The following is a 27352-nucleotide window of genomic DNA, read 5'->3' as shown; positions in this document are numbered from 1 at the left end:
TCCGTTTACACCTCGGTGGGGGGGGGCGCCTGCCTGGATCTCCCCTGGCAACCCAGACTCAGGGTCGGCTCCACCCCGACCGGAGGAGGGGCCGCACCCCGGATCCCTGGGTCCCCGGGACCCCTGGTGAGACCCCCCGCATCTCCAAGCCCTGCCCGCTGAGGAAACCCCTGGACGAACGGGAAGCGTGTGAAAATAAAGACTAGTGTGACGTGTCGGAGGAAGGACAGGTCCCTGGGGAGCCGCCACGGTCAGCGCTTAGGGAATCTCGGTCCTTCTTCCAAAGTTTTTTTTTTCCCCAAAGTGGAAATGACATTGGTTCTGCTCTTACTTTCCCGACCTGACCTCGCTGGGGAAATAAGACGCTTCTCCCTGTGTGTTTACGACGCCCCGTCAGCTTCGTTATTTAGCAGCCGCTGGATGTCCATGCCTGCGTGACTGTCTCCTCCTCCTCGCCCAGCAAACCTGACCGCCCCCCCTCCGCCCCGCCCCCCACTCTCCGAGTGTGTGAAAACCTCAGGCCACGTGGACCCGATTCCCTGTAAGACACCCCCCCCCCCGGGGGCGGAGAGGGCCGCTGCGCCCCCAGCCCGAGGCCAAGTCCGCCATCCGTCCTGCTTCGGATCATCCGCAGAGTTCATTCTCCCTGCGGCCGGCAGGCCTGGGTTATGCTTCAGGACGTGGTGCTCCGTAAAACAACCCTGGTTTCCGGACCGCCTCCCCTGCCCCCATGGGCGTGTCCCCTGGTCTCTAACGCGGTAGCTCGCACACAGTCAGGGCTTTAAGCCCCTGGACTGCGAAGAGGCTGGCTGTGGGACAGCCGGGGACGGAGAGGCTGAAGCGCCTCACATCGCTGCCCGCCAGACCCCGCACACCCCAAATTATACCCCAGGGGCCTTCTCCCCTTTTCCTCCTCCTTCCTGTGGTGGTTGTATCTATTTTTTAAAGATTTTATTTATTTATTTTTAGAGAGGGAAAGGAGGGAGAAAGAGAGAGAAACATCAATGTGCAGTTGCTGGGGGTTATGGCCTGCAACCTAGGCATGTGCCCTGGCTGGGAATCGAACCTGCGATGCTTTGGTTCACAGCCGGAGCTCAATCCACTGAGCTACGCCAGTCAGGGGGTTGTTGTATCTTAAGTGAAGGAAAAAAAAAAAAAACCCTACGCTCCCTCACTGCTGTCCCCTGCAGCCAACGGCCGGAGCCGCGCGCAGCGCGGGGCCCGGGTCGGGGGCACCGACATGGGGCCTGCGGCGCCCTGCGGAGCCCCCGGCCAGCGCCCCTCTTCCCCCGCCAGGCCCTACCAGGGTAACCCGACTTTTGACCCTGAGTTCATCCGCTCCAAGTCCACGGCCGCCGCGGGCCTGTGCTCCTGGTGCATCAACATCGTGCGCTTCTACGAGGTGTACTGCGACGTGGCGCCCAAGCGGCAGGCGCTGGAGGAGGCCAACGCGGAGCTGGCCGAGGCCCAGGACAAGCTGTCCCGCATCAAGAACAAGATCGCCGTGAGTGCGCATGCGCGGCCGGCCCGGCACTCTGCCGAAAGGGGGTCGTCACGGCCGCTGCCGGGAGACGCTCTGCAGCCCGGGACAGCGCCCGCGGGCGGATGCAGGGGGTCCGGTCCCAGCGCGGGGGCGGGGGAGCCGCCGTCCCCATGCACTTCTGGACCCTCCGCCCGGTCCTTCCAGGAACTCAACGCCAACCTGAACAACCTGACGTCGGCGTTCGAGAAGGCGACCGCCGAGAAGATCAAGTGCCAGCAGGAGGCCGATGCCACCAACAGGGTGATCTCGCTGGCCAACAGGTAGCTCGCTCTGCCCCGCTGGCCACCCCTCCTGTCCCTCAGATGCCCCCGAAGGGGAGGAGCCTGCAGCGTGGCCTCTGGCGGAGGGGGGAGGAGCCCCAGGTGGGGGCGGTGTCGCCCCAGCTTTCACCCCCTGAGCTCAGTCGCCTGGGTAAATAGAATGGCCGACTGCTGACCGGAGGCCCCACCTCCTGGAGCTGGGGACGCCCCCCGGGTGCACCTGGGCATTCCGTGACCTTCGGGACGTTCCATGACCTTCGGGAAATACAGCTTGGCACAGCACGGTGTCCCGAGGCCCCCGCCTGCCTGGGGCGCCCACACAGGCGGGACCGGGGTGTGTCCGCAGGCCACCTGCACCGTGGAGGCGGGTGCAGGCCTGCAGGCTCATCGCTCCGGGCACCGTGTGTCCGGCACAGGTGGCCTCTGGATTGGGCTGTCCCTGGGGGGGGGGGGGGCGTGACATGAGCCACATCTGTCCTTCAAAACTGCCCGGTTGCCACCTTGAAACAGTGCAGAGAAGCAGACGAAATCAGTGTTGACAATACGTTTTATTTAACCCCACACCTGGTCGTGTCCGACGAGAGATGAGTGTGAGAACGACCAGGGGGACGTCTCCCATGCTTGTCTCTCTCCGTGTCCGTGAGGCCCGGGCGTGTCTGCGCCGCGGCCCTCTCGGTCCAGGCCGCCACATCGGGGTGCGGGGTGCCGGCCGCCGGCGCTCGAGGCCGCCCTGTGAGCGGCGCGGCTCCCCAGGCTGCAAGAGGCTGGCCCCAGAGGGGTGGGGCCCTTGCCTTCGCCGCGGGTCACAGGGAGGCAGGGCGGTGTGGGCGACGCTGCAGACAAACCACCTTGGGCCGCATCCGGCAGACGCAGGTCGACGCGCTCGGACCTGTGGTGGGCCACTGAGGGTCCAGCCGGCGGCCCGAGGCCCGAGGCACACCCTGGGGTGCCCACTACTCAAGCGGCCAGGTGCCCTCGGAGGCTGCCTTGTCTTGGGGCCGCTGTGGCCACCGCCCAGCCCCCCACCGCCAGCCGGAGTGCGCTCCCTGGTGTCGGGGGAGCGGCTCCCGCTCGTGGGCGAAGTGGCTGGAGCGTCAGGGCCGCCATGGGTCCGCGCAGACGTCCTGGGGAGGGGGAGACCCGGTGCGCCCGGTGCCGCCAGCAGAAAGCATTGGCCTTGTTCCCTGAAGCGTTTATTCCCTGGAATTCTACCCGCCCCCGACTCCCCGCCCCCACCCCCCGCAGCATGGCCACCGCTGAAGCATCGAAGTAGGGGGCGCTAGGCCAGGGCCAGAGGTCACAGGTGGGGGCGTGCCCGCCTCGTTCCTCTCCCCGGAGCCTCCCGGATCCCCGGCCCCACCCCGCCCCCGCCCACCCTGGATGCCCGGCCCCCTCCCCGACCCCGCCCACCCTGGATGCCCGGCCCCCTCCCCGACCCCGCCCACCCTGGATGCCCGGCCCCTCCCCGACCCTGCTCACTGTGGCCCCGTTTTTTTCAGGCTGGTGGGGGGCCTGGCCTCGGAGAATGTGCGTTGGGCCGAGTCGGTGCAGAGCTTCAAGAGCCAGGGGGTCACCCTGTGCGGGGACGTGCTGCTGATCTCGGCCTTCGTGTCCTACGTGGGCTACTTCACCAAGAAGTACCGGAACGAGCTGATGGAGAAGTTCTGGGTCCCTTACATCAACAAGCTGGCGGTGAGCGGCGGGTCCCTCGGGAGGCCCCAGAGGCCCCCCCACGGGGTGGTCCCAGCCGGGCCTCCCCTCCGATCCCCAGACCGAGGCCCCGGCCACTCGGGGTCGAGACCGCGGCCTGCGGTGGCCGATGCTGATGCCCGTCAGGGCAGCGGGGGTGGCGGTGTCCTTGCCGGTGGCCGGTCGGTCACCCACCACCTGTGTCCTCGGGGCCGTGAGGCTGCACCGCCGCTTCCGAGAGACACCGCCTCCCCCTCCCCCCCCACGCAGGTCCCCATCCCCATCACAGAGGGCCTGGACCCCTTGACCCTGCTGACCGATGACGCGGACGTGGCCACGTGGAACAACCAGGGGCTCCCCAGCGACCGCATGTCCACCGAGAACGCCACCATCCTGTGCAACACGGAGCGCTGGCCCCTCATTGTGGACGCTCAGCTGCAAGGCATCAAGTGGATCCGGAACAAATACGGGGAGGAGCTGAAAGCCATCCGCCTGGGGCAGAAGAGGTGCGGGCGCGCCCTTGGGGGGGGGGGGCCTCGTACCTGTTAAACCACCCGTGGGTCTTCAAATGCACACAGCATCCAACGGGTGGATTTTTGTTTTTTTACTGTCTGGCCCTTGGAATGGCACCAAGAGTAAAGAATTAAACTTGGAGCTCTGACCCCCGTGACCTGCGGCTCCTGCGGTCAGGTGTGCCGCCCTGGGCTCCCGGCCCGGCTGGACTCCGCCGGCCTGGCCACTGGCGGGCCGGGCGGCTGCTGGCTGCTCGTTCCCTCGTCCCTCGTCTCTTGTGTGCTTTATTTCCTCGTCACCGATGAGGAACAGGGGCCGGGATGAGGGCCGCCCTGCACGCCGGCCGACCGTCCGGGCCGTCCAGGAGCACAGGGCAGGTCGGACGGGGCAGGTGTGAAAGGGTCTGCGGCTCCGTTTCCCGCTCTGCGCCCCGGATCCCACAGGGTGGCTTACACGGACGCCCTGCGCTCCCCACAGGGGGGCCTGAGCTGCCGGCCCCTTGGCCACCGCTCCTCCGGAGCCCCCTGGGGCGCACAGCTGCCCGGTGCCCAGCCCCCCAGCCCCCCGGGGGCTCACTGGGGCCGGCGCTGTGCCCGCAGCTACCTGGACATCATCGAGCAGGCCGTTTCCGAAGGGGACACCCTGCTCATCGAGAACATCGGCGAGACCGTGGACCCGGTGCTGGACCCGCTGCTGGGCAGGAACACGATCAAAAAGGGAAAGTGAGTTCCGGGTGCAGCCCGCCATGGGCTAACCCGCACGGCCCCGGGGAGCAGAGTGGGGAACAGTCCCGGGGGGCAGCAGGAGCTTCCCCAAAATGCTGCCACGTGGGACGGACCCCGGCTCAGAGGGGAGACGAGGTCGTGGGGCCGTATCCCAGTTGGGAATAAATGCAGCGTTTTGTCTTATTAAAAGATTTTACTTATTTTTAGAGAGGGAAGGGAGGGAAGGGAGGGAGAAAGAGAGAGAGAGAAACATCAATGTGTGGTTGCTGGGGGTCATGGCCTGCAACCCAGGCCTGTGCCCTGACTGGGAATCGAACCGGCAACCCTTTGGTTCGCAGCCCGCGCTCAATCCACTGAGCTACGCCAGCCGGGGCTAAATGCAGTGTTTTATTAGTGATGACCTCCAGATGTGGTTCTTTTTTTTTCTTTTCTTTTCTTTTTTTTTATAGAGGGGAAGGGAGGGAGAAAGAGAGGGAGAGAAATAATTGACTGGTTGCCTCTCTCACGCCCTTCTGGCGACCTGGCCTGCAACCCAGGCATGTGCCCTGACTGGGAATCGAACTGGCGACCATTTGGTTGGCAGGCCGGCGCTCAGTTCACTGAGCTACACCAGCCAGGGCCAGGTGGTGATTCTTATTGGTCACGTTTTTCTTTCTATTTTATACGTTTTGCGAATCTTGGACCTATTTTAGTTTTTTTTTTATTTTAAATATATTTTATTGATGATGCTATTACAGTTGTCCCATTTCCCCCCTTTATTTCCTTCCACCTGTACCCCCTCCCACCCACATTCCCCCCCTTAGTTCATGTCCACAGGTCGTACTTGTAAGTTCTTTGGCTTCTCCATTTCCTACACTGTTCTTACCCTCCCCCTATTTTGTACCTACCATTTATGCTTCTTATTCCCTGCGCCTGTTCCCCCTTCTCCCCACTCCCCACCGATAGCCCTCTATATGATCTCCATTTCTGTGATTCTGTCCCTGTTCTAGTTGTTTGCTTAGTGTGCTTTTGTTTTTGTTTTAGGTGTGGTTGTCAATAACTGAGTTTGTTGTCATTTTACTGTTCATATTTTTTATCTTATTTTTCTTAGCTAAGTCCCTTTAACATTTCATATAGTAAGGGCTTGATGATGATGAACTCCTTTAACGTGACCTTGTCTGGGAAGCACTTTATCTGCCCTTCCATTCTAAATGATAGCTTTGCTGGATAGAGTAATCTGGGATGTAGATCCTTGCCTTCCATGACTTGGAATACTTCTCTCCAGCCCCTTCTTGCCTGCAAGGTCTCTTTTGAGAAATCAGCTGACAGTCTGATGGGAGCTCCTTTGTAGGTAACTGTCTCATTTCTCTGGCTATTTTTAAGATTCTCTCCTCTTTAATCTTGGCTAATGTAATTATGATGTGCCTTGGTGTGTGCTTCCTTGAGTCCAACTTCTTTGGGGCTCTCTGAGCTTCCTGGACTTCCTGGAAGTCTATTTCCTTTGCCAGTTTGGGGAAGTTCTCCTCCATTATGTTTTCAATTAAGTTTTCAATTTCTTTTTTTTTTCTTTTTTTTAAATATATTTTATTGATTATGCTATTACAGTTGCCCCATTTCCCCCCTTCTCTCCCCTCCACCCTGTACCCCCTCCCACCCACATTTCCCCCTTTAGTTCATGTCCATGTGTCATACTTATGAGTTCTTTAGTTTCTACATTTCCCGTACTATTCTTGCCCTCCCCCTATCTATTTTCAACCTACATTCTATGCTACTTATTCTCTATACCTTTTCCCCCTCTCTCCTCCTCCCACCCCCCTGCTGCTAACCCTCCATGTGCCCTCCATTTCTGTGGTTCTGTTCCTGTTCTAATTGTTTACTTAGTTTCTTTTGGTTTTGCTTTAGGTGTGGTTGTTAATATTTGTGAGTTTGCTGTCCTTTTACTATACATGTCTTTTCTTTATCTTCTTTTCTTAGATAAGTACCTTTAGCATTTCATAAAATAAGGGCTTGGTGATGATGAACTCCTTTAACTTGACCTTATCTGAGAAGCACTTTATCTGCCCTTCCATTCTAAATGAGAGCTTTGCTGGATAGAGCAATCTGGGATGTAGGTCCTTGTCTTTCATGACTTGGAATATTTCTTTCCAGCCCCTTCTTGCCTGTAAGGTCTCTTTGGAGAAATCAGCTGACAGTCTGATGGGAACTCCTTTGTAGGTGACTGTCCCCTTATCTCTTGCTGCTTCTAGGATTCTCTCCTTCGTTTTTACCTTGGCTAATGTAATTATGATGTGCCTTGGTGTGTTTCTTCTTGGGTCCAACTTCTTTGGGGCTCTCTGCGCTCCTTGGATTTCTTGGAAGACTGTTCCCTTTGCCAGTTTGGGGAAGTTCTCCTTTATTATTTGTTCAAATACGTGCTCAATCTGTTGCTTTTCCCTTCCGATTCTGGTACCCCTATAATTTGGATGTTGGAACGTTTAAAGGTGTCTTGGATGCTCTTAATCTTTTCCTCAATTTTTTGAATTCTTATTTCATCATGCTTTCCTGCTTGGTTGATTCTATCTTCCTTCTGGTCCACTGTATTGTTTTGAGACTCATATTCCTTCCTTTCACTATTGGCTCTCCTCCGCGTGTCTTCCTGCATCTGTTTTATGGTAATCTGCATTCTTTCATCTAAATTTCGTCCAAAATCAACCAGTTCTGTGAGCTTTCTGATCACCAGTGTTTTGAACTGTGCATCTGATAGATTGGCTAATTCTTGGTCACTCAAAAGGATGAGTCCTGGGGGACTGATCTGCTCTGTTGAAAACATATTTTTTTTTCCCCTGTCTCTCCTTTTTTTTTTCCAGTCTGGTTGCTCTTCCAATTAAGTTTTCAATTTCTTGCTCTTCCTCTTCTCCTTCTGGCACCCCTAGGATTCGGATGTTGGAACATTTCAAGTTGTCCCAGGGGTTCCTAAGCCCCTCCTCATTTTTTTGAATTCTTGTTTCTTCATTCTGTTCTGGTTGAATGTTTATTTCTTCCTTCTCCAAACTATTGATTTGAGTCCCGGTTTCCTTCCCGTCACTGTTGGTTCCCTGTGCATTGTCCTTTATTTCACTTTTCACAGCTTTCACTCTTTCCTCTGTCTTTCGGCCACACTCAACCAATTCTGTGAGCATCCTGATCACCAGTGTTTTGAACTGTGCATCTGATAGGCTGGCTATTTCTTCATCGCTTAGTTGTATTTTTTCTGGAGCTTTGATCTGTTCTTTCGTTTGGGCCATATTTTTTGTCTTGGCTCGCCTGTTAGGTATGAGGGGCGGAGCCTTGGGTGTTCACTGGGGCGGGGCTACCACGTCCCTGCGTTGTGATGCTGCGTGTGGGGGAGGGGCCGAGAGGGAATTCTGCTGCCTGCTTGGCTCTCAGCGGGCTCTCAGTCACTTCCCCCGCTTCCCACAAGCACAGTGGGCCCTGCTGGTGCCGACTCCCGGGTGGGTGGTTTGAGTACACTCTAGGACCCTGTGGCTCTCTCCAGTGAACTCTCCTGTGAGGCCGGGAGTCTCTCCCACCGCTGCCTCAACCCCCACAGGTGTTTTCAGTCAGAGGTTTGAGGCTTCATTTCCCTGAGCTGGAGCCCTGGGTTGCTCAGCCTGTCTCACTCCCCAATTGTTTCTCCCGGTTTATCTGCGTGCGAATGCGGGACCGTCCGCTCCCCCAGCGGCCACCTTGCCGCCTGGGCTGCCCATCTCTGCCCCTCCCCGCCCCTCCACCTGGTCTGGATGAATATTTTTTCTTTAACTCCTTGGTCGTCAGACTTCCATACAGTTCGACCCTCTGGCAGTTCTGGTTTGGGGCTTTTTTTGTTGTTAATATTTTGTTTATTTGTTTGGTTTTTTTAAAGATTTTATTTATTTATTTTTAGGGAGGGAAAGGAGGGAGATAGAGAGAGACAGAGAGAAACATCAATGTGCGGTTGCTGGGGGTCATGGCCTGCAACCCAGGAATGTACCCTGGTGGGGAATCAAACCTGGGACACTTTGGTTCGCAGCCCGCGCTCAATCCACTGAGCTATGCCAGCCAGGGTTGTTTATTTATTTTTACACAGAGGGGAAGGGAGGGAGAAAGAGAGGGAGAGCAACATCAATGTGTGGTTGCCTCTTAAGCGCCCCCTACTGGGGACCTGGCCCACAACCCCCACACGTGCCCTGACTGGGAATGGAACCGGCGACCCTTTGGTTCCCAGCCCACGCTCAATCCACTGAACCACACCAGCCAGGGCGGGGGGTTTTGGTTTTGTTTTTTTAATTTGTTGCTGTCCTCCTTTTGGTTGTGCGAGAAGGAGGCACAGTGTATCTGCCTACACCTCCATCTTGACTGGAAGTCTGTTTTAGTTTTCCAAGTCCAGGTGAAGTGCATACCGTGCACATTGAAAAGAACTATTTTAATGCGTACAATTCAGTGGCATTCAGTGGATTCACAGTGCGGTGCAGCCTCCACTGTATCTAGTTCCAGAACATTCCCATGGCTCAGCAGGAACCCCTGTGCCATGGAGGACTCACCCCGCTGCCCCCCCAGCCCCCGGCAGCCCCCAGTCTGCTCTCTGTCCCCACGGAGCCGCCTGCCCTGGATGCTCCCCATCAGCAGAACCCCGCACTGTGCGGCCTGGCACGCCGGCCTCTGTCCCTCAGCACCGAGCTGTCCAGGCGCGGCCGCACTGCAGCCGGTGCTGGAGCCCAGCTCCTGGTTCTGGCTGAGTAACACTCCATCCTGTGGGTGGACCACGTTTTGTTTCTCCAGTCGTGCCTGAGGCGTTGAGCTGCTATTTACCTTTCTAACATAAAGGAGTTAAATCAGCATAACAAGCCCTGGCTGCTGTGGCTCAGTAGGTTGAGTGCCAGCCTGGGAACCCCAGGGTCACTGGTTCAATTCCCAGTCGGCACAGGCCTGGGTTGTGGGCCAGCCCCCCAGTAGGGGGCGTGTGAGAGGCAACCACACGTGGATGTTTCTCTCCCTCTCTTTCTCCCTCCCTTCCCCTCTCTCTAAAAAAATTAATAGAATCTTTTTAAAAATATTTTTTTTAATTTTTAAATCAATTATTTATTTATATGTAGATACTTGGTTTTTTAAAAGATTTTATTTATTTATTTTTAAGGAGAGAGAAGGGAGGGAGAAAGAGACGGAGAGAAACATCAATGTGTGGCTGATTCTCATGCACCCCCCCCCCCACCAGGGACCCAGCCTGCAACCCAGGCCTGTGCCCTGACTGGGAATCGAACCAGTGACCCTTTGGTTCGCAGGCTGGCACTCAATCCACTGAGGCACACCAATCAGGGCTAAAATATTTTTTACAAAATAAATAAATCAGAACAAAGAGTGTGAGTGCAGGAGCGGGCGGGCGCCCCCTTCAGCTGCAGGGGCGGGGGCAGGAGCCCGGCACAGAAGCAGCGGGTGAACGCGCTGAGGTCTGGGCTTTGAAGAAGGCCCAGCAAGTGTGCCGTCAGGCCCCCACGTGTGAGCGTGGCCCGAAAGAGGGGAGCAGCAGCAGCGTGGGGCGCCAGGCAGAAGCAGCCCCCGGGGAGGACCCCACACCCGGCTCGGCCCTGGGAGCTGCCGGGACGTGCCGGCACTCGGCAGTGGGCGCGTGGGCCTTTGTGGCGGGCGGCCTCTGGGGCGAGCCCCCGCTGGGCGTCTCTGCAGCGGGCCCCTGCCCCCCTCCCCGCCCCAGGGAGACTGCCCTGCAGCCGGGGGGGCGCACACTGCCGTAAAGGTCAGAACTGGCCAGCCGGGGTCAGGGCAGCCGCACCTCCCAGCCGGACTGGCCACGGGGCAGAGAAGAGAGGACGGCGGGCAGAGGAAGTCACCGTTCCTTCCCGGCCGCAGCGGGAGGGGGCCAGGCGGCAGCGAGCGGGGAGCGGCCACCGTGCGGGCGTGCGGGGCGGTCGGTGTCTGTCCGGCCGCCCCGCCCCGCCCCGCCCCTCCAAGCCCTGCTCCGCTGACCCCCAGGTACATCAAGATCGGAGACAAGGAGGTGGAGTACCACCCCCAGTTCCGCCTCATCCTGCACACCAAGTACTTCAACCCCCACTACAAGCCCGAGATGCAGGCCCAGTGCACCCTCATCAACTTCCTGGTCACCAGGGACGGCCTCGAGGACCAGCTCCTGGCCGCCGTGGTGGCCAAGGAGCGCCCGGATCTGGAGCAGCTGAAGGTACGAGGCCCGACGTCGGCCACAGAGGGGGGCCCGGGGCGTGGCGGCTCCAGGACAGACAGGGGTGCGGGTGACGGTCGGGGGCTCCCTGGTTCTCTGTCTCCCTGCGAAGCCGCCTCGGCGTATCACGCTGAGCTGCATTTCAGACAAGAGAGCGGCCACTCCCTCCTGGTTGCCCCAACGTGTGGCTCTCAATGACACGACCGCCTCTGGGAAAGACCGGGAGGCATGGTGGTGCCCAGGGGCCTCAAGCGCCAGCCGGCTGCCCCGCGAGGCTGGCCTCACTGCCGGCCCCCAAGTGCCCACGCAGGGCACTCGCAGGGCACCGAGCGGCCCCAGCACCCACGCTTCTCCCCTGGTCCCCGAGCCCTGGTCACACCGTGGCCGATGACAGGCAGCTGCAGAGGTGGGGGCCGGCCACTGGCCCAGCTGGGGGCTCCCGCCCCGGCCGGCTCCCGTCCGCCGCTGTGTCAGCGCAGGCAGGGCCGAGCCCACCGGTGGTTCCCCGCCCCACGCCTGCCCCGCCCGCAGGCGAACCTTACCAAGTCTCAGAACGAGTTCAAGATCGTTCTCAAGGAACTGGAGGACTCCCTGCTGGCCCGCCTGTCGGCCGCCTCCGGCAACTTCCTGGGAGACACGGCCCTGGTGGAGAACCTGGAGACCACCAAGCACACGGCCAGCGAGATCGAGGAGAAGGTGGGCCAGCCCCAGGCCAGGGCACGCGGGCTTGGCCGCTGGGCTGGCGAGGGGCCCGGCTGCAGCACCCCGGGCCGGCCGTGGGCCGAGGGCGCCCAGGGCGGGGAGGCCGGCCCCCCTGCCCTCGGGGGTCGCCCGCCTCGCTTCCACTGCGGCCCCTGTGGTCGGTCCCCAGGTGCTGGAGGCGAAGATCACGGAGGCGAAAATCAACGAGGCCAGAGAGAGCTACCGGCCGGCCGCGGAGAGGGCGTCACTGCTGTATTTCATCCTCAACGACCTGAACAAGATCAACCCCATCTACCAGTTCTCCCTCAAGGTGCGGCGGTGGGGCCAGCGGGGCCGGGCACGCCCGGGGCGGCGAGGGGGCGGGGCAGGCAGCGGCTGGGGGTGGGGGTCCCGGTCCTGGAGCCTCCGTGGGCGTGCCCGCCGTCCCCAGGCCTTCCACGTGGTCTTCGAGAAAGCCATCCAGAGGACGGCGCCCGCCGACGAGGTCCGGCAGCGGGTGACCAACCTGACGGATGAGATCACCTACTCCGTCTTCATGTACACGGCCCGCGGGCTCTTCGAGCGGGACAAGCTCATCTTCCTGGCCCAGGTCACCTTCCAGGTACTGAGTGCCCCCGCGCCCAACGACTCGGGGGGGCGGGGGAGCAACCCCCCGGCGGAGGCGGGGGTCACCGGGCTCCCCTTCCTTCGGGTGAGGGCCGTGCAGCAATGTGACTGTTCTAAGGTCACTCCCTTCACTGGGGTTCGGATGCTGTATTCTGTTACGTGCGTTTTACCACGATTTAAAAAGACAAAACAGCCCCAGCTGGTGTAGCTCCATGGATTGAGCACGGGCTGAGAACCAAAGGGTCGCCGGTTCGATTCCCAGTCAGGGCACTTGCCTGGGTTGCCAGGCAGGTCTCCAGTACAGGGTGCGAGAGAGGCAACCACAGATTGATGTTTCTCTTTCTCCCTTCCCTTCTCTTTAAAAATAAATAAATAAAATGGTTAAAAAATAAAGGCGAAGACCAAGCTTTGCCCTGACCCGAGGGGGCGGGACAGGCCACAGGCGCCTCCCCGCCCCTCCCCACCCCTCCCGTGATGAGTGGCCCTGCCCAACCCGCACCCCCGCCCGCCCCTGCAGGTTCTGTCCATGAAGAAGGAGCTGAACCCTGTGGAGCTGGATTTCCTGCTGCGGTTCCCGTTCAAGGCCGGCGTGGTGTCGCCCGTGGACTTCCTGCAGAACCAGGGCTGGGGCGGCATCAAGGTGCGCGCCTGGCCGGGAACGCCGGCCCCTCTCCCGGCTCCCGCTGGGGGTGCCCCCCAGGCTCACCGGCTGTGCCGTTCAGTGGAACCGGGGGGCACCGGGGCGGGGCCCTGAGACACAGGCTGCCCGCCCATCCAGGGGGACCCCTCTTTCCTATCTGAACACAGCAACGTTTTGTGGTCCCCACACGGCACAGGCTGAGCCCCAGGGCGAGTCCAGGGGTCGCCCCCCCAAAAGGCTCCCCACCTGCAGTGTCCAGGAGAAGGCACAGTGTCCGGGTTGTTCCCGGTGCCTGGGCACACACGTGCAGGGGCCCTGCCTGTCTCCCTCCGCCCAGAACAGCCTGGGGGGGCCAGTCCCACTGCAGGGTGGGGGACATCTCTGGAGAAGCAGCGGCCGGAGTCGGTCCCCAGGAGAGGCCTCCTCCCTGGCCCCCTGCCCCCCCCCCCCCCCCCCCCCCCCCCCCGCCTGCGGTCCGCCGGCGGCGCCTGGTCTCAGCGCGGGAGGGCCCCCTCCCCCTCCCCCCAGGCGCTCTCGGAGATGGACGAGTTCAAAAACCTGGACAACGACATAGAGGGGTCGGCCAAGCGCTGGAAGAAGTTCGTGGAGTCGGAGGCCCCGGAGAAGGAGGTCTTCCCGAAGGAGTGGAAGAACAAGACGGCCCTGCAGAAGCTGTGCATGGTGCGGTGCATGCGGCCCGACCGCATGACCTACGCCATCAAGTGAGCCCCCGCCCGGCCTGGGGGGGGGGGGGCGCAGGGCGGAGGGGCCCACTGTCTCCACCTCGCCCGGCACCGGTGCCTCCGTGGCCTGGCTCGGCGAGGACCCCGGCGCACAGGGGAAGAGGGGGACACGGAGGCACCGAAGCTCTGGCCCCCGCGCCAGGCGCCCCCCACCGAACCCCAACTGGGTTCCCGTGGGGTGGGAAAGAGTGGGCGCACCCCCCCAGGGGCATAGAGGGGGGGCAGCCCTGGTCCTGGTCAGAAGCCAGCGAAGGCCAGAGTGGGGGGGCGGCGACTGCAGGTACTGGGGTGCCCCCCGCCTGGCACCAGCCGCAGGCTCCCCGTGGCACTGTGGGGGGGCCTCTGGGTGAACAGGCCCCCCCGAAGGGCCTCACGGGTGCCCAGCGAGTTCGGAGGGCCCCCGGCCTGCAGGTGGGCCAGCTCTCCCTGGGGCGCGGCCTGGGTGGGCAGAGGAGCCCTGGGAGTTCGGGCTGCCCCCCCCCCCACTCAGAACACGGCGGCTCCGCCCCCTCAGGTCAGGGGCGGGGCAGGAGGCCTCGCGCCCCCGAAGGCCACCCCAGGCAGCACTGGGCCCCCACGGGAAGGGCCCTGGTGGACCCCGGGGCGGTGGGGGTCAAGATGGGAGGAGAGATTTACATCAAGTCCACTCTTTCCCTTGGGTCCTCTGGCCGCACGGTGTGGTCCCTAAAGAAAACGCCCGGGATTCGGGCCTCCTTCCTCCTCAGCAAGCCCTGCCCCGGTCGTGGGGGGCGCGGAGGCCTAGCTGCACTGTGCCCTGCCCGGCCACCCTCGTCTGCCCCACCCGCGGGACCTGCATGGGGCCCAGGGAGGCGGCGGAAACGGAACACTTCCCGGGGGCACTCGGGCCCCCTGGCCCCGGGATGTGACCCCCTGTGAGCCCCGAGCTCGGCCCCGTCTTGGCCTGCGCTCCCTCCCTCCCGGCCGGCTGGCCTGGTGTGCCCCGCACCTGTGCGCACGGGGCCGCCCGCCCGCCCCTGCACACGGACAGCGGGCCTTCCTCCGCTTTAGAGAGCCCACCGAGAAACGGCCCCTCCCCCCAACCCCCCAGGTCCGCGCTGACCCGGCGTGTCCCCCCACCCCCCGCCCCCCCAGGAACTTCGTGGAGGAGAAGATGGGCAGCAAGTTCGTGGAGGGCCGCAGCGTCGAGTTCTCCAAGTCCTACGAGGAGAGCAGCCCGTCCACCCCCATCTTCTTCATCCTCTCCCCGGGCGTCGACCCCCTGAAAGACGTGGAGGCCCTGGGTAGGTGCGGCTGGGTCGCCGGGGGGGGCACACCCGGACCCCTGCAGGGACGTGCCCCCCCCACACACACCCGGGGCGGCTGTGACCACAAACCCGGAACGTGGCGAGTGCAGGGAGGAGGGGGAGAGAGGGGGAAGCCGGGGGCCCCACTGGCGGGGGCGTGCGGTGCTGCGACCACCCCAGGAGGCAGCGTGGCGGCGCGTCAGTGCCTTACACGGAGAGTGACGCACGGCCCAGCACCCCAGCTCCCGGGCGCAGACCCCAGAGGAGCGAAAGCAGGCGTTCAAGCGAGCGCCTCACACAGACGGCCACTCACTACGCCCACGAGGCAGATGGGGCCCGGATGTCCCTCCACTGAGGAAGGGACGATCACAGTGCGATCGATCCGCGGGGTGGAATATTACTCCGCCGTGAAAAAGGAGCGCGGCCCTGCCGTGCCGCCCTGCGGTGGACCTTGGAAACACTGTGCCAAGGGGAGGGTGCCGGGCACAGAGGCCCCGGCCTGCGTGACTCCATTTGTCCGAAGCTTCCACGATGGGCGAATCCGCAGGCAGAAGGTGGATGGGCGGCCGCTGGGCGCTGGAGAAAGGGGGGTGGGGAATGACTGTTCCGTGGGTGCGGGGTCGCCTCCCGGGCGGACGAAAATGCCCCGGAACCAGGAGGCCGGCCTGACACCGTGGACATACTGGGCGTCACCGCGCTGCGCACATTAGGGCAGCATTTAAAGTGGCAGCTTTGGAGCCATACGTGTTTCGCCACAACAAAGGCCAATGAGGGGGCGCGTGGGCATCCCAGCTGCAGGACCGGGGGGGGGGGGCCCAGACTTCGCCCCCCAGGCGCCCCCAGCCTTGCCCTGTTTTCCTCCCCTCCAGGGAAGAAGCTGGGGTTCACCATCGACAACGGGAAGCTGCACAACGTGTCCCTGGGGCAGGGCCAGGAGGTGGTGGCTGAGGACGCGCTGGACGTGGCTGCGGAGAAGGGCCACTGGGTCATCCTGCAGGTGCGGGGCTCCCGAGCCCCAGGGCCACGCGGGTCGCTGTCACCGGCGGGCGGGAGGCGCCCGCCCCACGTTCAGCTAGACATGGTTAAGAGCACAGAACTCCAGCGGCAAAGTGCCCCTCCTGCCCCCAGCCGACGGCGGGGAGACTTCTGCATCCCTTTCTGGGGGGACCCCAGCAGGACCCCCATCCTGGGTGCAGCCACCTCCCAGCCCCTCCTCGATCCTGCTGTCCCGCTCCCACCTCCAGGCCGCTTGGCTCCCTCCCGCAGAGCCCGCAGTGTGGCTAACTTCAGCCCAGGGGGCCTCGCCCGGTCCCTTCTCCTTTACCCAGACCTCCCAGCGGGGGGCTGGGACCGCGGGGCCGCAGCCGGTGTGGGCCGAGGGCGGGCAGGGCGGGCTTTGTAAAGGCCGGAGTCTTGGGTTAACTGAGCGGAGGCATCAGTCCTGGGGCTGCAGCTGCTCCGCTGAAATCGCCCCGCACGCCAGGCACCCCCATAAGAGTGGACACCGGGGTGGGGGGTGCAGCGCAGGTAGGGAGAGCCCGGTCGGGGGCAGACACGGCCGCGCGGCCTGTCCTTGGGGGCCCAGGGCAGGGCAGAGCGAGGGGCGGGCGCTGAGCCCCGTCTCGGCCGCAGAACATCCACCTGGTGGCCCGGTGGCTGAGCACGCTGGACAAGAAGCTGGAGCGGTACAGCGCCGGCAGCCACGGCGACTACCGCGTGTTCATCAGCGCCGAGCCCGCCCCCACGCCCGAGTCCCACATCATCCCGCAGGGCATCCTGGAGAACGCCATCAAGATCACCAACGAGCCGCCCACGGGCATGCACGCCAACCTGCACAAGGCGCTGGACCTCTTCACCCAGGTAGGGCGGCTTCCTGTGCGTGCGTGCGTGCGTGCGTGCGCGCGCCCAGGGCCCGTCCCCGTCTGGGCGGCCCAGGGGCCCCAGAGCGCGCGGGATCGCTGGGTCTGCTGCGCCGAGGGTCAGACCCTGGACTCGGAGGGCGCTCCTCTCTGGTTCTCTCCCGTCCACACCGCCTGTGATGCACACACACGCACACTCACGCATGCACACCCACACACGCACGCACCCCGCATTGCACAGCCAACATGTCCCTGAGAGACTGAGCCGAGAGCCGAGGGCGTGCCCACCACTCACAGCTGTCAGAGCGGAAATGCGCGCGTCCGCTCGGCTTCCCGGCCCTCGAGGGCGGCCCCGGTGGACGCAGTCCCAGGCTTTGGCGTGTCCGGGCACCCGAGGCAGGGGCCCAGTTCCCGAGGGTGGATCTGTGATGGTCACTGGGCTTGGCCGTGCCACAGGGCCCCGCTGACCCGACCCTTCCTCCTCGTGGCCGCGCTGGGCTCTGCGCTCAGTCCGCGTCTCCCTCCCTCCCCAAGCAGGTCCCCCCACTTACCTCAGGGAGATGCTGACCCAGGCGCCCTGGTCCTCCAGGGGGGGACGCAGGGGCCTCAACCGGCCCTGATCTGAGGGCCTGTGCCCTCCGTTGTGGCCCGGGTCTTGACTCACGCGAGTCCTCCCCTCCCCCACACCTCGGCCCCAGGCCGCTACCCTCTCGGCCGCCCTCCCCGGCATCCTGGCCCCCGTCTCCTCACCCTCCCCACCAGTGTCCCCTCTCCCCGCACCTGCCATCTTCTGCTGCACGCGGGAGTTTTCTGGGTGCGCACCCTTGATCGTGAAGCTGGAGTCTAAAACCTTTTTCTATTCTATCTACTTATTTATTTATTGAATGTATTTATTTTAGAGAGGGGAAGGAAGGGAGAAAGAGAGGGAGAGAAACATCAGTGTGTGGTTGCCTCCCATGCGCCCCCTACTGGGGACCTCGTCCACAACCCAGGCGTGTGCCCTGACTGGGAATCAAACCGGCGACTCTTTAGTTCTCAGGCAGGCACTCAATCCACTGAGCCACACCACCCAGTGCTAAAACCACTTTTTTTTTTTAAGATTTTATTTATTTATTTTGAGAGAGGGGAAAGGAGGGAGGAAGAGAGGGAGAAAGACGGACTTCCGGCCAAGATGGAGGTGTAGGTAGATACAGTTTGCCTCTTGCACAACCAAAAGGACAACAAAAACTTTGAAAACAAAACAAAAAAACAAACATAAAAATAGAAACTGTATGGAAATCCGACTACCAAGGAGTTAAAGAAGAAACATTCATCCAGACTGGTGGGCGGGGCGGAGCCGGGCAGCCGGGCAGAGAGGATTCATGGCAAGGCGGCGCCTGGCGGACTAGGTGAGTGAGATAGCAGTTGGCAAATCGGGTGGCCCTGCGTTTGCATGTGGGTAAACCAGGAGGAACAACTGGGGAGCAAGACAGGCCGAGCAGCCCAGGGCTCCAGCTCAGGGAAATGAAGCCTCAAAGCCTCTGACTGAAAACACCTGTGGGGGTTGAGGCGGTGGCGGGAGAAACTCCCAGCCTCACAGGAGAGTTTGTTGGAGAGACCCACAGGGTCTAGAGCGTGCACAAACCACCCACCCAGGAATCGGCACCAGCAGGGCCCACTGTGCTTGTGGGAAGCGGGGGAAGGGACTGAGAGCCCGCTGAGAGCCAAGCAGGAGGCAGAGTTCCCTCTCGGCCCCTCCCCCACACGCAGCATCACAACGCAGGGACGTGGTAGCCCCGCCCCAGTGAACACCCAAGGCTCCGCCCCTCACTACGTAACAGGTGTGCCAAGACAAAAAAATATGGCCCAAATGGAACAGATCAAAGCTCCAGAAAAGATACAACTAAGTGATGAAGAGATAGCCAGCCTATCAGATGCACAGTTCAAAACACTGGTGATCAGGATGCTCACAGAAATGGTTGAGTGTGGTTGCAGAACAGAGGAAGGAGTGAAGGCTGTGAAAAGTGAAATAAAGGACAATGCACAGGGAATCAACAGTGATGGGAAGGAAACCGGGACTCAAACTAATGGTTTGGACCAGAAGGAAGAAATAAACATTCAACCAGGACAGAATGAAGAAACAAGAATTCAAAAAAATGAGGAGAGGCTTAGGAACCTCTGGGACAACTTTAAATGTTCCAACATCTGAATCACAGGGGTGCCAGAAGGAGAAGAGGAAGAGCAAGAAATTGAAAACTTATTTGAAAACATAATGGAGGAGAACTTCCCCAAACTGGCAAAGGAAATAGACTTCCAGGAAGTCCAGGAAGCTCAGAGAGTCCCAAAGAAGTTGAACCCAAGGAAGCACACACCAAGGCACATCGTAATTACATTAGCCAAGATTAAAGAGGAGAGAATCTTAAAAATAGCCAGAGGAAAGGAGAAGGTTATCCCCTACTGGGGACCTGGTCTGCAACCCAGGCATGGTGTGCACCCTGACTGGGAATTGAACCAGCAACCCTTTGGTTTGCAGGCCAGTGCTCAATCCACTGAGCCACACCAGCCAAGGCAAGATCTTATTTATTTTAGAGAGAAGAGAAGGGAAGAAGAGAGGGAGAGAAACATCCATGTGTGGTTGCCTCTCGCACGCCCCCTACTGGGGACCTGGCCCACAACCCAGGTGTGTGCCCTGACTGGGAATGGAACCAGCAACCCTTTGGTTCACAGGCCGGCGCTCAGTCCACTGAGCCACATCTGCCAAGGCAAGATTTTATTTATTTATTTTAAAAAGAAGAAAAGGGAAGGAGAAAGAGGGGGAGAAACATGGATCACACAACCCCAGCTGGGGACCCAGCCCACAACCCAGGCATGTGCCCGCACCAGGAATTGAACCAGTGAATTTTTGGCCCACACCAGCCAGGGCTGGAGTCTACAACTTTTCCGAGCTGGAAACCCTGCTTCTCCAGTAACCCCTAGCACAGCCATCTGCCTGCGGAGTTCACTGTGGCAAGAATGCGCAGCTCCTGTCTCCGACTGAGCACATGAAATGATGAGTGGAAACAGCTGATTCGCTGACTACACACCCCCTACTGGCTTGCAAAGGACCCCCAGGGTGTGAGTGAAGTCACAAGGACCGAAGGCAGGGAGAGCCGTGTGGTAACCGCTGTGCGCCCAGGGCGCGGCGGGCTCAGGGGGCGCCTGAGCCAGGGCTCGCTGGGCAGCGGGTGCAGAGGCAGAGGCAGCTGAGGTCAGCGGTGTCAGCACTAGCCAGGGGCGGGGGGGTTGGGGGGTGTCTGGGAACAGAACACTCCTGGGTCTCTGAGACCCTGGAACAGCTCCCCAGGGTGAGGGGCGCCCCCTCTGTGTACCGGGGCCTTTTCCCCTGCGCTTCTCTCTGTCGTGGTGACCATTTGGTAGCTCCCCGCCCGCCCCCTCACCCCCTTCTAGCTCAAGGCGCTCAGCCAGCGCTTGAGTGGATGAACAAGACGCAGCTGAGCTTCCAGAAGCCTCCGTCCGTTCAACAGCTGCCCCTTAGCAAAGACTGATGGTTAATCAGTAAAATCTCACGCACCTGAGTCCCAGCCTGGAGCGGGCCTGTCCTTCCTCGAGGAGCACCTGCCGGCTGGGAAGGGCAGGCCCCGCCCGGGGGGGGGGGGCACACCTGAGAGGGAGCGTGCGGGGCGCTGTTTGTCCAGACGGGGTGGGGGTGCTGGGCACGCCCGGGGCTGTCCTCTGGGGAGCAGTGTCCCAGGGAGCCCCAGACTGAACTGTGGTCGGTTCATGAGTTTGGATAAAACCCTTTCTGTGGGAGTCCTGAGGTTCCTCTCCCAGGCTTTGCAGACCCAGACCCAAGAGACTCAAAAGACGACCCAGAGCCGCTGATGGCTTTGTCCCCGCCACCTGCAGCCCCCACCCCACCTGCACCCCACCCTCTGTGAAGCAGCTGGCAGATGGGACCCTGGTCCCCAGCTTGGCTGCTCTGTGGAGCCTGCCTGACGCAGAGTGTGCGCCCCCTGCAGGACACCCTGGAGATGTGCACCAAGGAGATCGAGTTCAAGTGCATCCTGTTCGCCCTCTGCTACTTCCACGCGGTGGTGGCCGAGAGGCGCAAGTTTGGGGCCCAGGGCTGGAACAGGTCGTACCCCTTCAACAACGGGGACCTCACCATCTCCATCAACGTGCTGTACAACTACCTGGAGGCCAACCCCAAGGTAGGGGCGGGCCCCCGGCCCAGCTCAGCGCCCCCTCCCTTTGCCCTGGGCTGTGCCCCGAGTTCGAGAGACGTCAGTGACGTGGACTGGAAGGGTCGCCTCCCACCAGTGTCAGCCGTGGGGCAGTGTTTCTGCGTGTCGTCACGCTCTGCGAGGGTCAGGTGTCCGGGACCTGGGCGGGGTGAACAGGGACAGGCTGGTGCTGGGTCAGTGTCCCTCCAGGAAGGACGGGCCACTTCCCGGCGTTTCCACCGAGCGTGCCCGTGCAGTGAGGCGTGCTCCGCCGAGAGGATGGGCAAGAAAGCGGCACGCCCCCCGGGAATGGCCTCCGGCCGGCCGGCCACAAAGGCACAGCAGGGCTGGCCCCAGTCGCAGAGCGGCTTCGGGTGTGGGGCCAAGCCCGCAGTGAGTGGCTCGGGCCCCCGGTGGTTGGCCCGGCAGCCTGTCTAAGACCCCCGGGGCGTGGCCACCACCCAGGACTGTGGGCAGTTTCCCCGTCTCCCCTCGCATGACCTGGTCGGGCTCTTCGTCCCAGGAAGCTGGGCCCTGCTGCAGCACCTGCCGCAGCACCTGCCCCTGAGCCCCAGGAGGAGGCCCTGGGCTCCGCTCCTCATCAGGCCCCCAAAGCCACAGCGGCAAGGACTGTGGCCCCCAGCGCCGGGGAGAGGAGGACAGGCAGCCAGAGCAGGGCTGGGCTTGCCCGGGGAGGCTGCCCCTAACCTCTGTGGCGCAGTCAGGAAGGGCGCTGGGGCCAGGGGCCTGGGGCTGCAGCGCAGCTCCACCCCCCACTAGCTGACCCCCCGGGGCCTGGTGACCGTGGCCTGGTGACCGTGGCCTGGTGACCGTGGCCAGGCCCGGGAGGCCTGCTGCTCCCCTCCCTGCTGTGAGGGAGCTGGAGGCAGGGCGGGGAGGGAGCCCAGCCCCGCAGTGACCTCTGGTGACCTGTGCTGTCACACCACCTTGGCGCACAGCCTGCCGACCTCGGATGGCCTACGGTCACCTTGGCCCGTGGCTGACAGGGGGCACCCCCCGGCCTGGGCAGCCTAGACCTGGGGGGGCGGGCAGGGAAACTGCGCCTCTCATGGGGGTTGTCACCCACGTCTGAACTCGGAATGCCGTTTGCTTGCTTGGTTCCCAGGGGAGACCCGGGGGAGGCAGGAGGCCCCAGGGGGCAGGAGCCGTTTCCTGCACCCCCTGCCCCACCCTCCACCCCCGAGGTGGCCTCAGGTCCCGGAGCCGCTCTTTGGGGGAAGGGAAGGGGGCGGTCGTCTCTCGTTGGCAGTGGTCAGACGGGGCGGTGGTCACTTCAGCGGGGACCGGCTCCGAGCCGAACGCTCACACATGAGTGGACGCACAGCCCACGGGAAGGGTGTCCCCTGTCACCGGGCCCGTGTCAGAGCGGCCGTCTCCAGGGGCTCTCGTGTGGGAGCGTGGCACTGCTAGAGGCTGACTCGGGCCCTTCCCGCGTGCGCACACCCGCGTCCAGGCTGCGCCCTGCACTCCGGGGATGGGGGCGGTGCAGGAGGGCGGTGGGGACATCGGGCGGGCACTTGCTTTGCCCGAACTCCCCGGAAATGTTAAGTGACAGCGTCACCCCTGTCCCTCGGTCCCTCCGACCCGGAGGAAGGAGATCTGTGCTTCCCACGCTGAGTGTCTGCTACAAACTCAGGCCTGCTCAGACGCCCTGCGGGGGCCCGGTGCCATGTCCGACAGGCGCCCCTGGGGTGAGCGCACCGTGCCCCCCCGGGGGGCAGCTCTCTGGGGGCCAGGGAGGCGGGGTGGGGTGTGCCCCCAGGAGGAGCAGCGCTGCCACGCTGTGAGGCAGTGGAACAGTCCGGTGCCAGAGCAGCCGCTCAGCACCCCCCAAGGTGGCCGAGCAGAGAAACACGAGTCGTGAGAACGTCAATATGACAACTGAAAATTCACGAGACCAGATCAGACAACTGATTAGTCGACTCGGTTTTATTCGGTGACCTTGAACCCGCCGGCATGCGGTAGACAGCCACTCCGGGCGGGCGCTGCGGGAGCCCCGGCATCAGCAGAGAGCACCTGCCCCCGGGGGCTGGGGATAAGCTGGCGTGAACCGTCTCCCTGGTGACGGGTACACCGACGCCTCTGGAGGCACGTTCTCGGCTAAGTGGCTGCGGCGCTCGGCGAGCAGCCGGAAGAACGGGGTGCAGCCACAGCGGCCGAGGCTGGACGGGTGCAGACGGGCAGCTGATGGGCCGCCGCCGGGCTGGCAAGCCGGTTCGCTGGGCTGGACCCCAGGACCCGGACAGCCAGGACGTGTGATCGCACGCCACCGGCAGGGTCCCCCGCCTGCCCAGCGGGGTCTTTGCTCCGTGGGCCCCGGGGAGTCCAGGGTCGGGGTGTAGGGGCGCTCGAGGGGCCTGGGGCCGGGGCACTGCCCGTGAGACCCGACGGGAGACCGTCCCCCCACCCCCAAGACCAGACGAGCTGGAGTTCACGGCCAGAGAGCCACTCGGTGCTGCTCAGGAGTCTAAACCCGCTGCTGTGGCGTCGGACGGCTTTGCCAGAGTGGGGGTGGAGGGAAGGAGTCCCGGGGCCCACGCCACGGGGCGTGGCCGACACGGGAGGAACATGCAGGGGGCCAGCTGGGACCGGAGGGGCCGCGGACAGCAGCAGAGCTCTGGAGAAGCCACACAGCGCAGAGAGCAGGGCCGTCCCCCGCGGCCTGAGACAGACACGGCGGGGTGGGGAGGGACGCAGGTGACCCTGGCGGGCGCGGAGGACCCCACTGCACGGGAGTCAACCTCACACTGGGGCAGGCGGAGGGCTGGGTGCGCCCCCCCCCCCACTGCCTCCACCCTCTCCCCCAAGGTGCCCTGGGACGACCTCCGCTACCTGTTCGGAGAAATCATGTACGGCGGCCACATCACGGACGACTGGGACCGGCGGCTCTGCAGGACCTACCTGCTGGAGTACATCCGGGTGGAGATGCTGGAGGGGGAGGTGCAGCTGGCCCCCGGCTTCCACATCCCCCCCAACCTGGACTACAAGGTGAGGGGGGCTCCCGAGGGCGGGCCACCCGTTCAACTCGGACTCACTCTGGGAGGCCCGGCGCCAGAGGGCAGCGGCGTCCTCCAGGGGGCACCAGTCGTTGGGGGAGAAGTCAGAGAAGTCAGGGAACCCAGGAGGGTTTGAAACGCAGCTTCTGGGTGGGGGACGGGGGCAGGGCTGGGGAGGTCAGTCCAGTAGCTGGGGAGCAAAGGGCAGCGGCCCGGGAAGGAGGGTCGGGGGCCGCAGGTGTGTGCAGAGGGTGAGATGGGGGGGGGGGTTTCCGGTAGGCAGGCCCCGGCCCACACAGGTCCACCTGGGCAGCCTGCTGACCCGCTGATCACCTGCCGCCCTTCTCAGGGGTACCATGAGTACATCAACGAGAACCTGCCCCCCGAGAGTCCCTACCTGTACGGCCTGCACCCCAATGCCGAGATTGGCTTCTTGACGGTCACCTCGGAGAAGCTGTTCCGCACGGTCCTGGAGATGCAGCCCAAGGAGACGGACTCGGGCGCTGGCACCGGCGTGTCTCGCGAGGAGAAGGTAGGGGCCCTATGCTCTGCACCAGGGAGCGGGGGCCACGGGGTGCGCCCTGATTGGCGGCGGCCCTTGGAACCGGTCAGCAACCACGCTCAGACCTCAGAGCCAGAGACCCTGGGGCAGGTGCAGGCTCGCGGGCCGGGGAGCACCTGCCCCGCCCACCCCAGCACGCCTTCTGCACGCAAACCCGGGACGGTCCCTCCCGAGGCTCGAGGACGGCGGCAGCGGGCAGCCCCAGGGGCACCCGAGCAGCACTGAGGCCGTCAGGGCGTCCACTGTGTCCCCACGTGGCTGGCCCGCCTCAGCCGCCTCAGCAGGCGCCACCCTCCGCCCTTTGTGACGAGCGCTACTCACAGCCAGCCAAGTGGTGGGCTTCCAGGGAAAGAGACCAAATTCTTTTTTTTTTTAAAGGTCTTTATTGATTTATTTTTAGACAGAGGAAGGGAGGAAAGAAGAGAGGGAGAGAAACATCCATGTGTGGTTGCCTCTCATGCGCCCCCTACTGGGGACCTGGCCCACAGCCCAGGCCTGTGCCCTGACTGGGCATTGAACTGGTGACCCTGTGGTTCGCAGGCCGGCGCTTAGTCCGCTGAGCCCCACCGGCCAGGGCTGGAGAGCAAATCCTTGCCTGGAAGACCCTCAGTGCTGCTAGGCCCTGTGACCGTGTTGGTGGTCTAAGGACGGACACCAGCAGTCTGCTGACGGGCAGGGCGTGCTGCTGGCCACCCTGCAGGCCTGTCCCTGCAGACGGCCAACGCCCAACACCACGACCGCCCGGTGACCCCGCGGGGGAGCAGGCTGAGTGTCGGAAGGCCAGGACCCTGCAGCCTGTGGGCCGAGACTCCCTTCCCCTTGTCAGACGTGGCCCTGGTTTCCGGGCAACTCCCCCGCCTCTGCTCCCAGAGTCGGGGCTGGGAACGGGGGGCGGGCGCCCTGACCCTGATGCCGGAGGGCGGGCGGGGCAGTGACCGGGCTGCTGGGGCCGCCTTCCAGGTGAAGGCTGTGCTGGACGAGATCCTGGAGAAGACCCCGGAGATGTTCAACATGGCCGAGATCATGGCGAAGGCGGCCGAGAAGACCCCCTACGTGGTGGTCGCCTTCCAGGAGTGCGAGCGCATGAACATCCTGACCAACGAGATGCGGCGGTCGCTGAAGGAGCTGAACTTGGGGCTGAAGGTAAGAGACGCAGGGGCCGGCTGGGCCCCTGGACACGCCACAGGGGTCGGGCTGGCCACCAAGAGGTCAGCTGGGCCCGGGGCCGTGCCGTAGAGATCGGGCTGGCCACTGAAGGGTCAGCTGGCCTGGGGACAGGTTGCAGGGGCCGGGCTGGCCGCCGCAGGCTGACTCACTGCCTCAACCACACAACGAACCACCGTCTGCAGGCGGCTGGGCGGCTCGGCCCTGCGGCGTTGGCCCTGCCGTCCCCGGCGTGGAGCTGCGTGCGTCCAGAGCAGGCCGTCCGTGGCAGGAGGTGCCAGTATGGCCACTGCAGGGCGTCTGCAGCAGCCCGCACCCCACACACGGCCACACCCTCACCACACACACGGGTGGTGCCCCCTGCCTGCCCAGAGCCGGCCAAACGCGGCCCGGGGCGGACCAGCCCCGCACCAAGCCGAGTGCCACAGCCCACCCGCCTGCCCGTCCCTCAGGGGGAGCTGACCATCACGACCGACATGGAAGACCTGTCCACGGCTCTGTTCTACGACACTGTGCCCGACTCGTGGGTGTCCCGGGCCTACCCCTCCATGATGGGCCTGGCGGCCTGGTACGCCGACCTGCTGCTCCGCATCAGGGTGAGCACTGGCCCCTGGCCCTCGGCGCGCCCCGAAGCGGGGCTGGGCTGGGTCAGAGCGGGACCGGCGGCGCCGGAAGCGCGAGCAGCTCCCCCCGACCCACCGGCAGTAGCCGGCGCTGGCGGGGCCCAGGAAGCCGCACCCGCTGCTGGAAGCGGCGGGGTGCCGGAAGCCTCTCTCGGGCCCCCCATCCGCCCGTGGTCCTAGCCTCCTGCTCCCCCACGTAAACCAGAGCCAGGCAGGGAGCCAGGTCCCGGCTGAGGGGCTGGTGGAGGCCCCGCGTGACCCGCTCACCTCCCCTCCCCCCCGCCGCCCCCCGCAGGAGCTGGAGGCCTGGACGACGGACTTCGCCCTGCCCACCACCGTGTGGCTGGCCGGCTTCTTCAACCCGCAGTCCTTCCTCACGGCCATCATGCAGTCCATGGCCAGGAAGAACGAGTGGCCGCTGGACAGGATGTGTCTGTCCGTGGAGGTGACCAAGAAGAACCGGGAGGACGTGACCGCCCCGCCCCGAGAGGGCTCCTATGTGTACGGGCTCTTCATGGAAGGTGAGGGGTGTGAGGGGTGTGAGGGGCGCGGCCCCGGGGCCGCCGGCATGGGCTCTGGGCCACCACAGCCGGGTGCACTGGGACCGGGGCGGGGGCCGGGCGCTCAGAGCGGACCAGGCACAGTGACGGGACCCACAGACAGACCCAGCCCAGTCTGGGGGACGGGAGCATGGCCCTCCAGGCAAGGAGCAGGCTGGACCCCCACGGCAGGCCCTGTCTGAGGGAGGGCAGGGACCCCAGGACACAGGTGCATTTGGAGGGTGAGTGGTGAGGGCCCCTGGCCACGCCCCACCCCCACCAAGCAGGGGAGCTCAGGGCTGGCCACCACGGGGGGTGGGAGGGGGGTGTTGTGTGCCAGGACCGAGCAGCAGGAGGGAGAGGCCGTGTCCCCGGTGCCACCCTGAGCCGAGGGCCAGCGGCTCCACCACAAAGGCCCGCCCTGCTCAGCGAGTGGTGCCACCCTGCGCTGGGCGGCGTCAGGGCCCCGCGCCCACACCACCACCGACAGGCATGCTGCCCTCCTCCGTGTTTATTTCGGGATTAATTACAGAC

At 63.3% G+C, this 27352-nt stretch overlaps 1 protein-coding gene across 1 annotated transcript in view; it reads left to right on the top strand.

The window, feature by feature from the left end:
* The window catches only part of DNAH17 (dynein axonemal heavy chain 17), an 89674-nt gene that overhangs the window by 61236 nt on the left and 1086 nt on the right, over positions 1-27352 (top strand). The window contains 20 exon segments of the mRNA XM_028520107.2: positions 1297-1504; positions 1688-1803; positions 3303-3495; positions 3763-3998; positions 4605-4727; positions 10692-10896; positions 11428-11592; positions 11768-11908; positions 12029-12199; positions 12722-12844; positions 13373-13566; positions 14701-14849; positions 15722-15849; positions 16485-16712; positions 20710-20901; positions 23743-23922; positions 24280-24462; positions 25453-25635; positions 26109-26252; positions 26575-26800. Coding sequence (XP_028375908.1) covers positions 1297-1504; positions 1688-1803; positions 3303-3495; positions 3763-3998; positions 4605-4727; positions 10692-10896; positions 11428-11592; positions 11768-11908; positions 12029-12199; positions 12722-12844; positions 13373-13566; positions 14701-14849; positions 15722-15849; positions 16485-16712; positions 20710-20901; positions 23743-23922; positions 24280-24462; positions 25453-25635; positions 26109-26252; positions 26575-26800 — 3488 coding nt within the window.

The sequence above is a fragment of the Phyllostomus discolor genome, chromosome 8, assembly GCF_004126475.2.
Source record: "Phyllostomus discolor isolate MPI-MPIP mPhyDis1 chromosome 8, mPhyDis1.pri.v3, whole genome shotgun sequence".
NCBI classification, from domain to species: Eukaryota; Metazoa; Chordata; class Mammalia; order Chiroptera; family Phyllostomidae; genus Phyllostomus; species Phyllostomus discolor.
The sequence above is the reverse complement of the archived record's forward strand: the minus strand, read 5'-3'. Positions and strand labels throughout refer to the sequence as shown.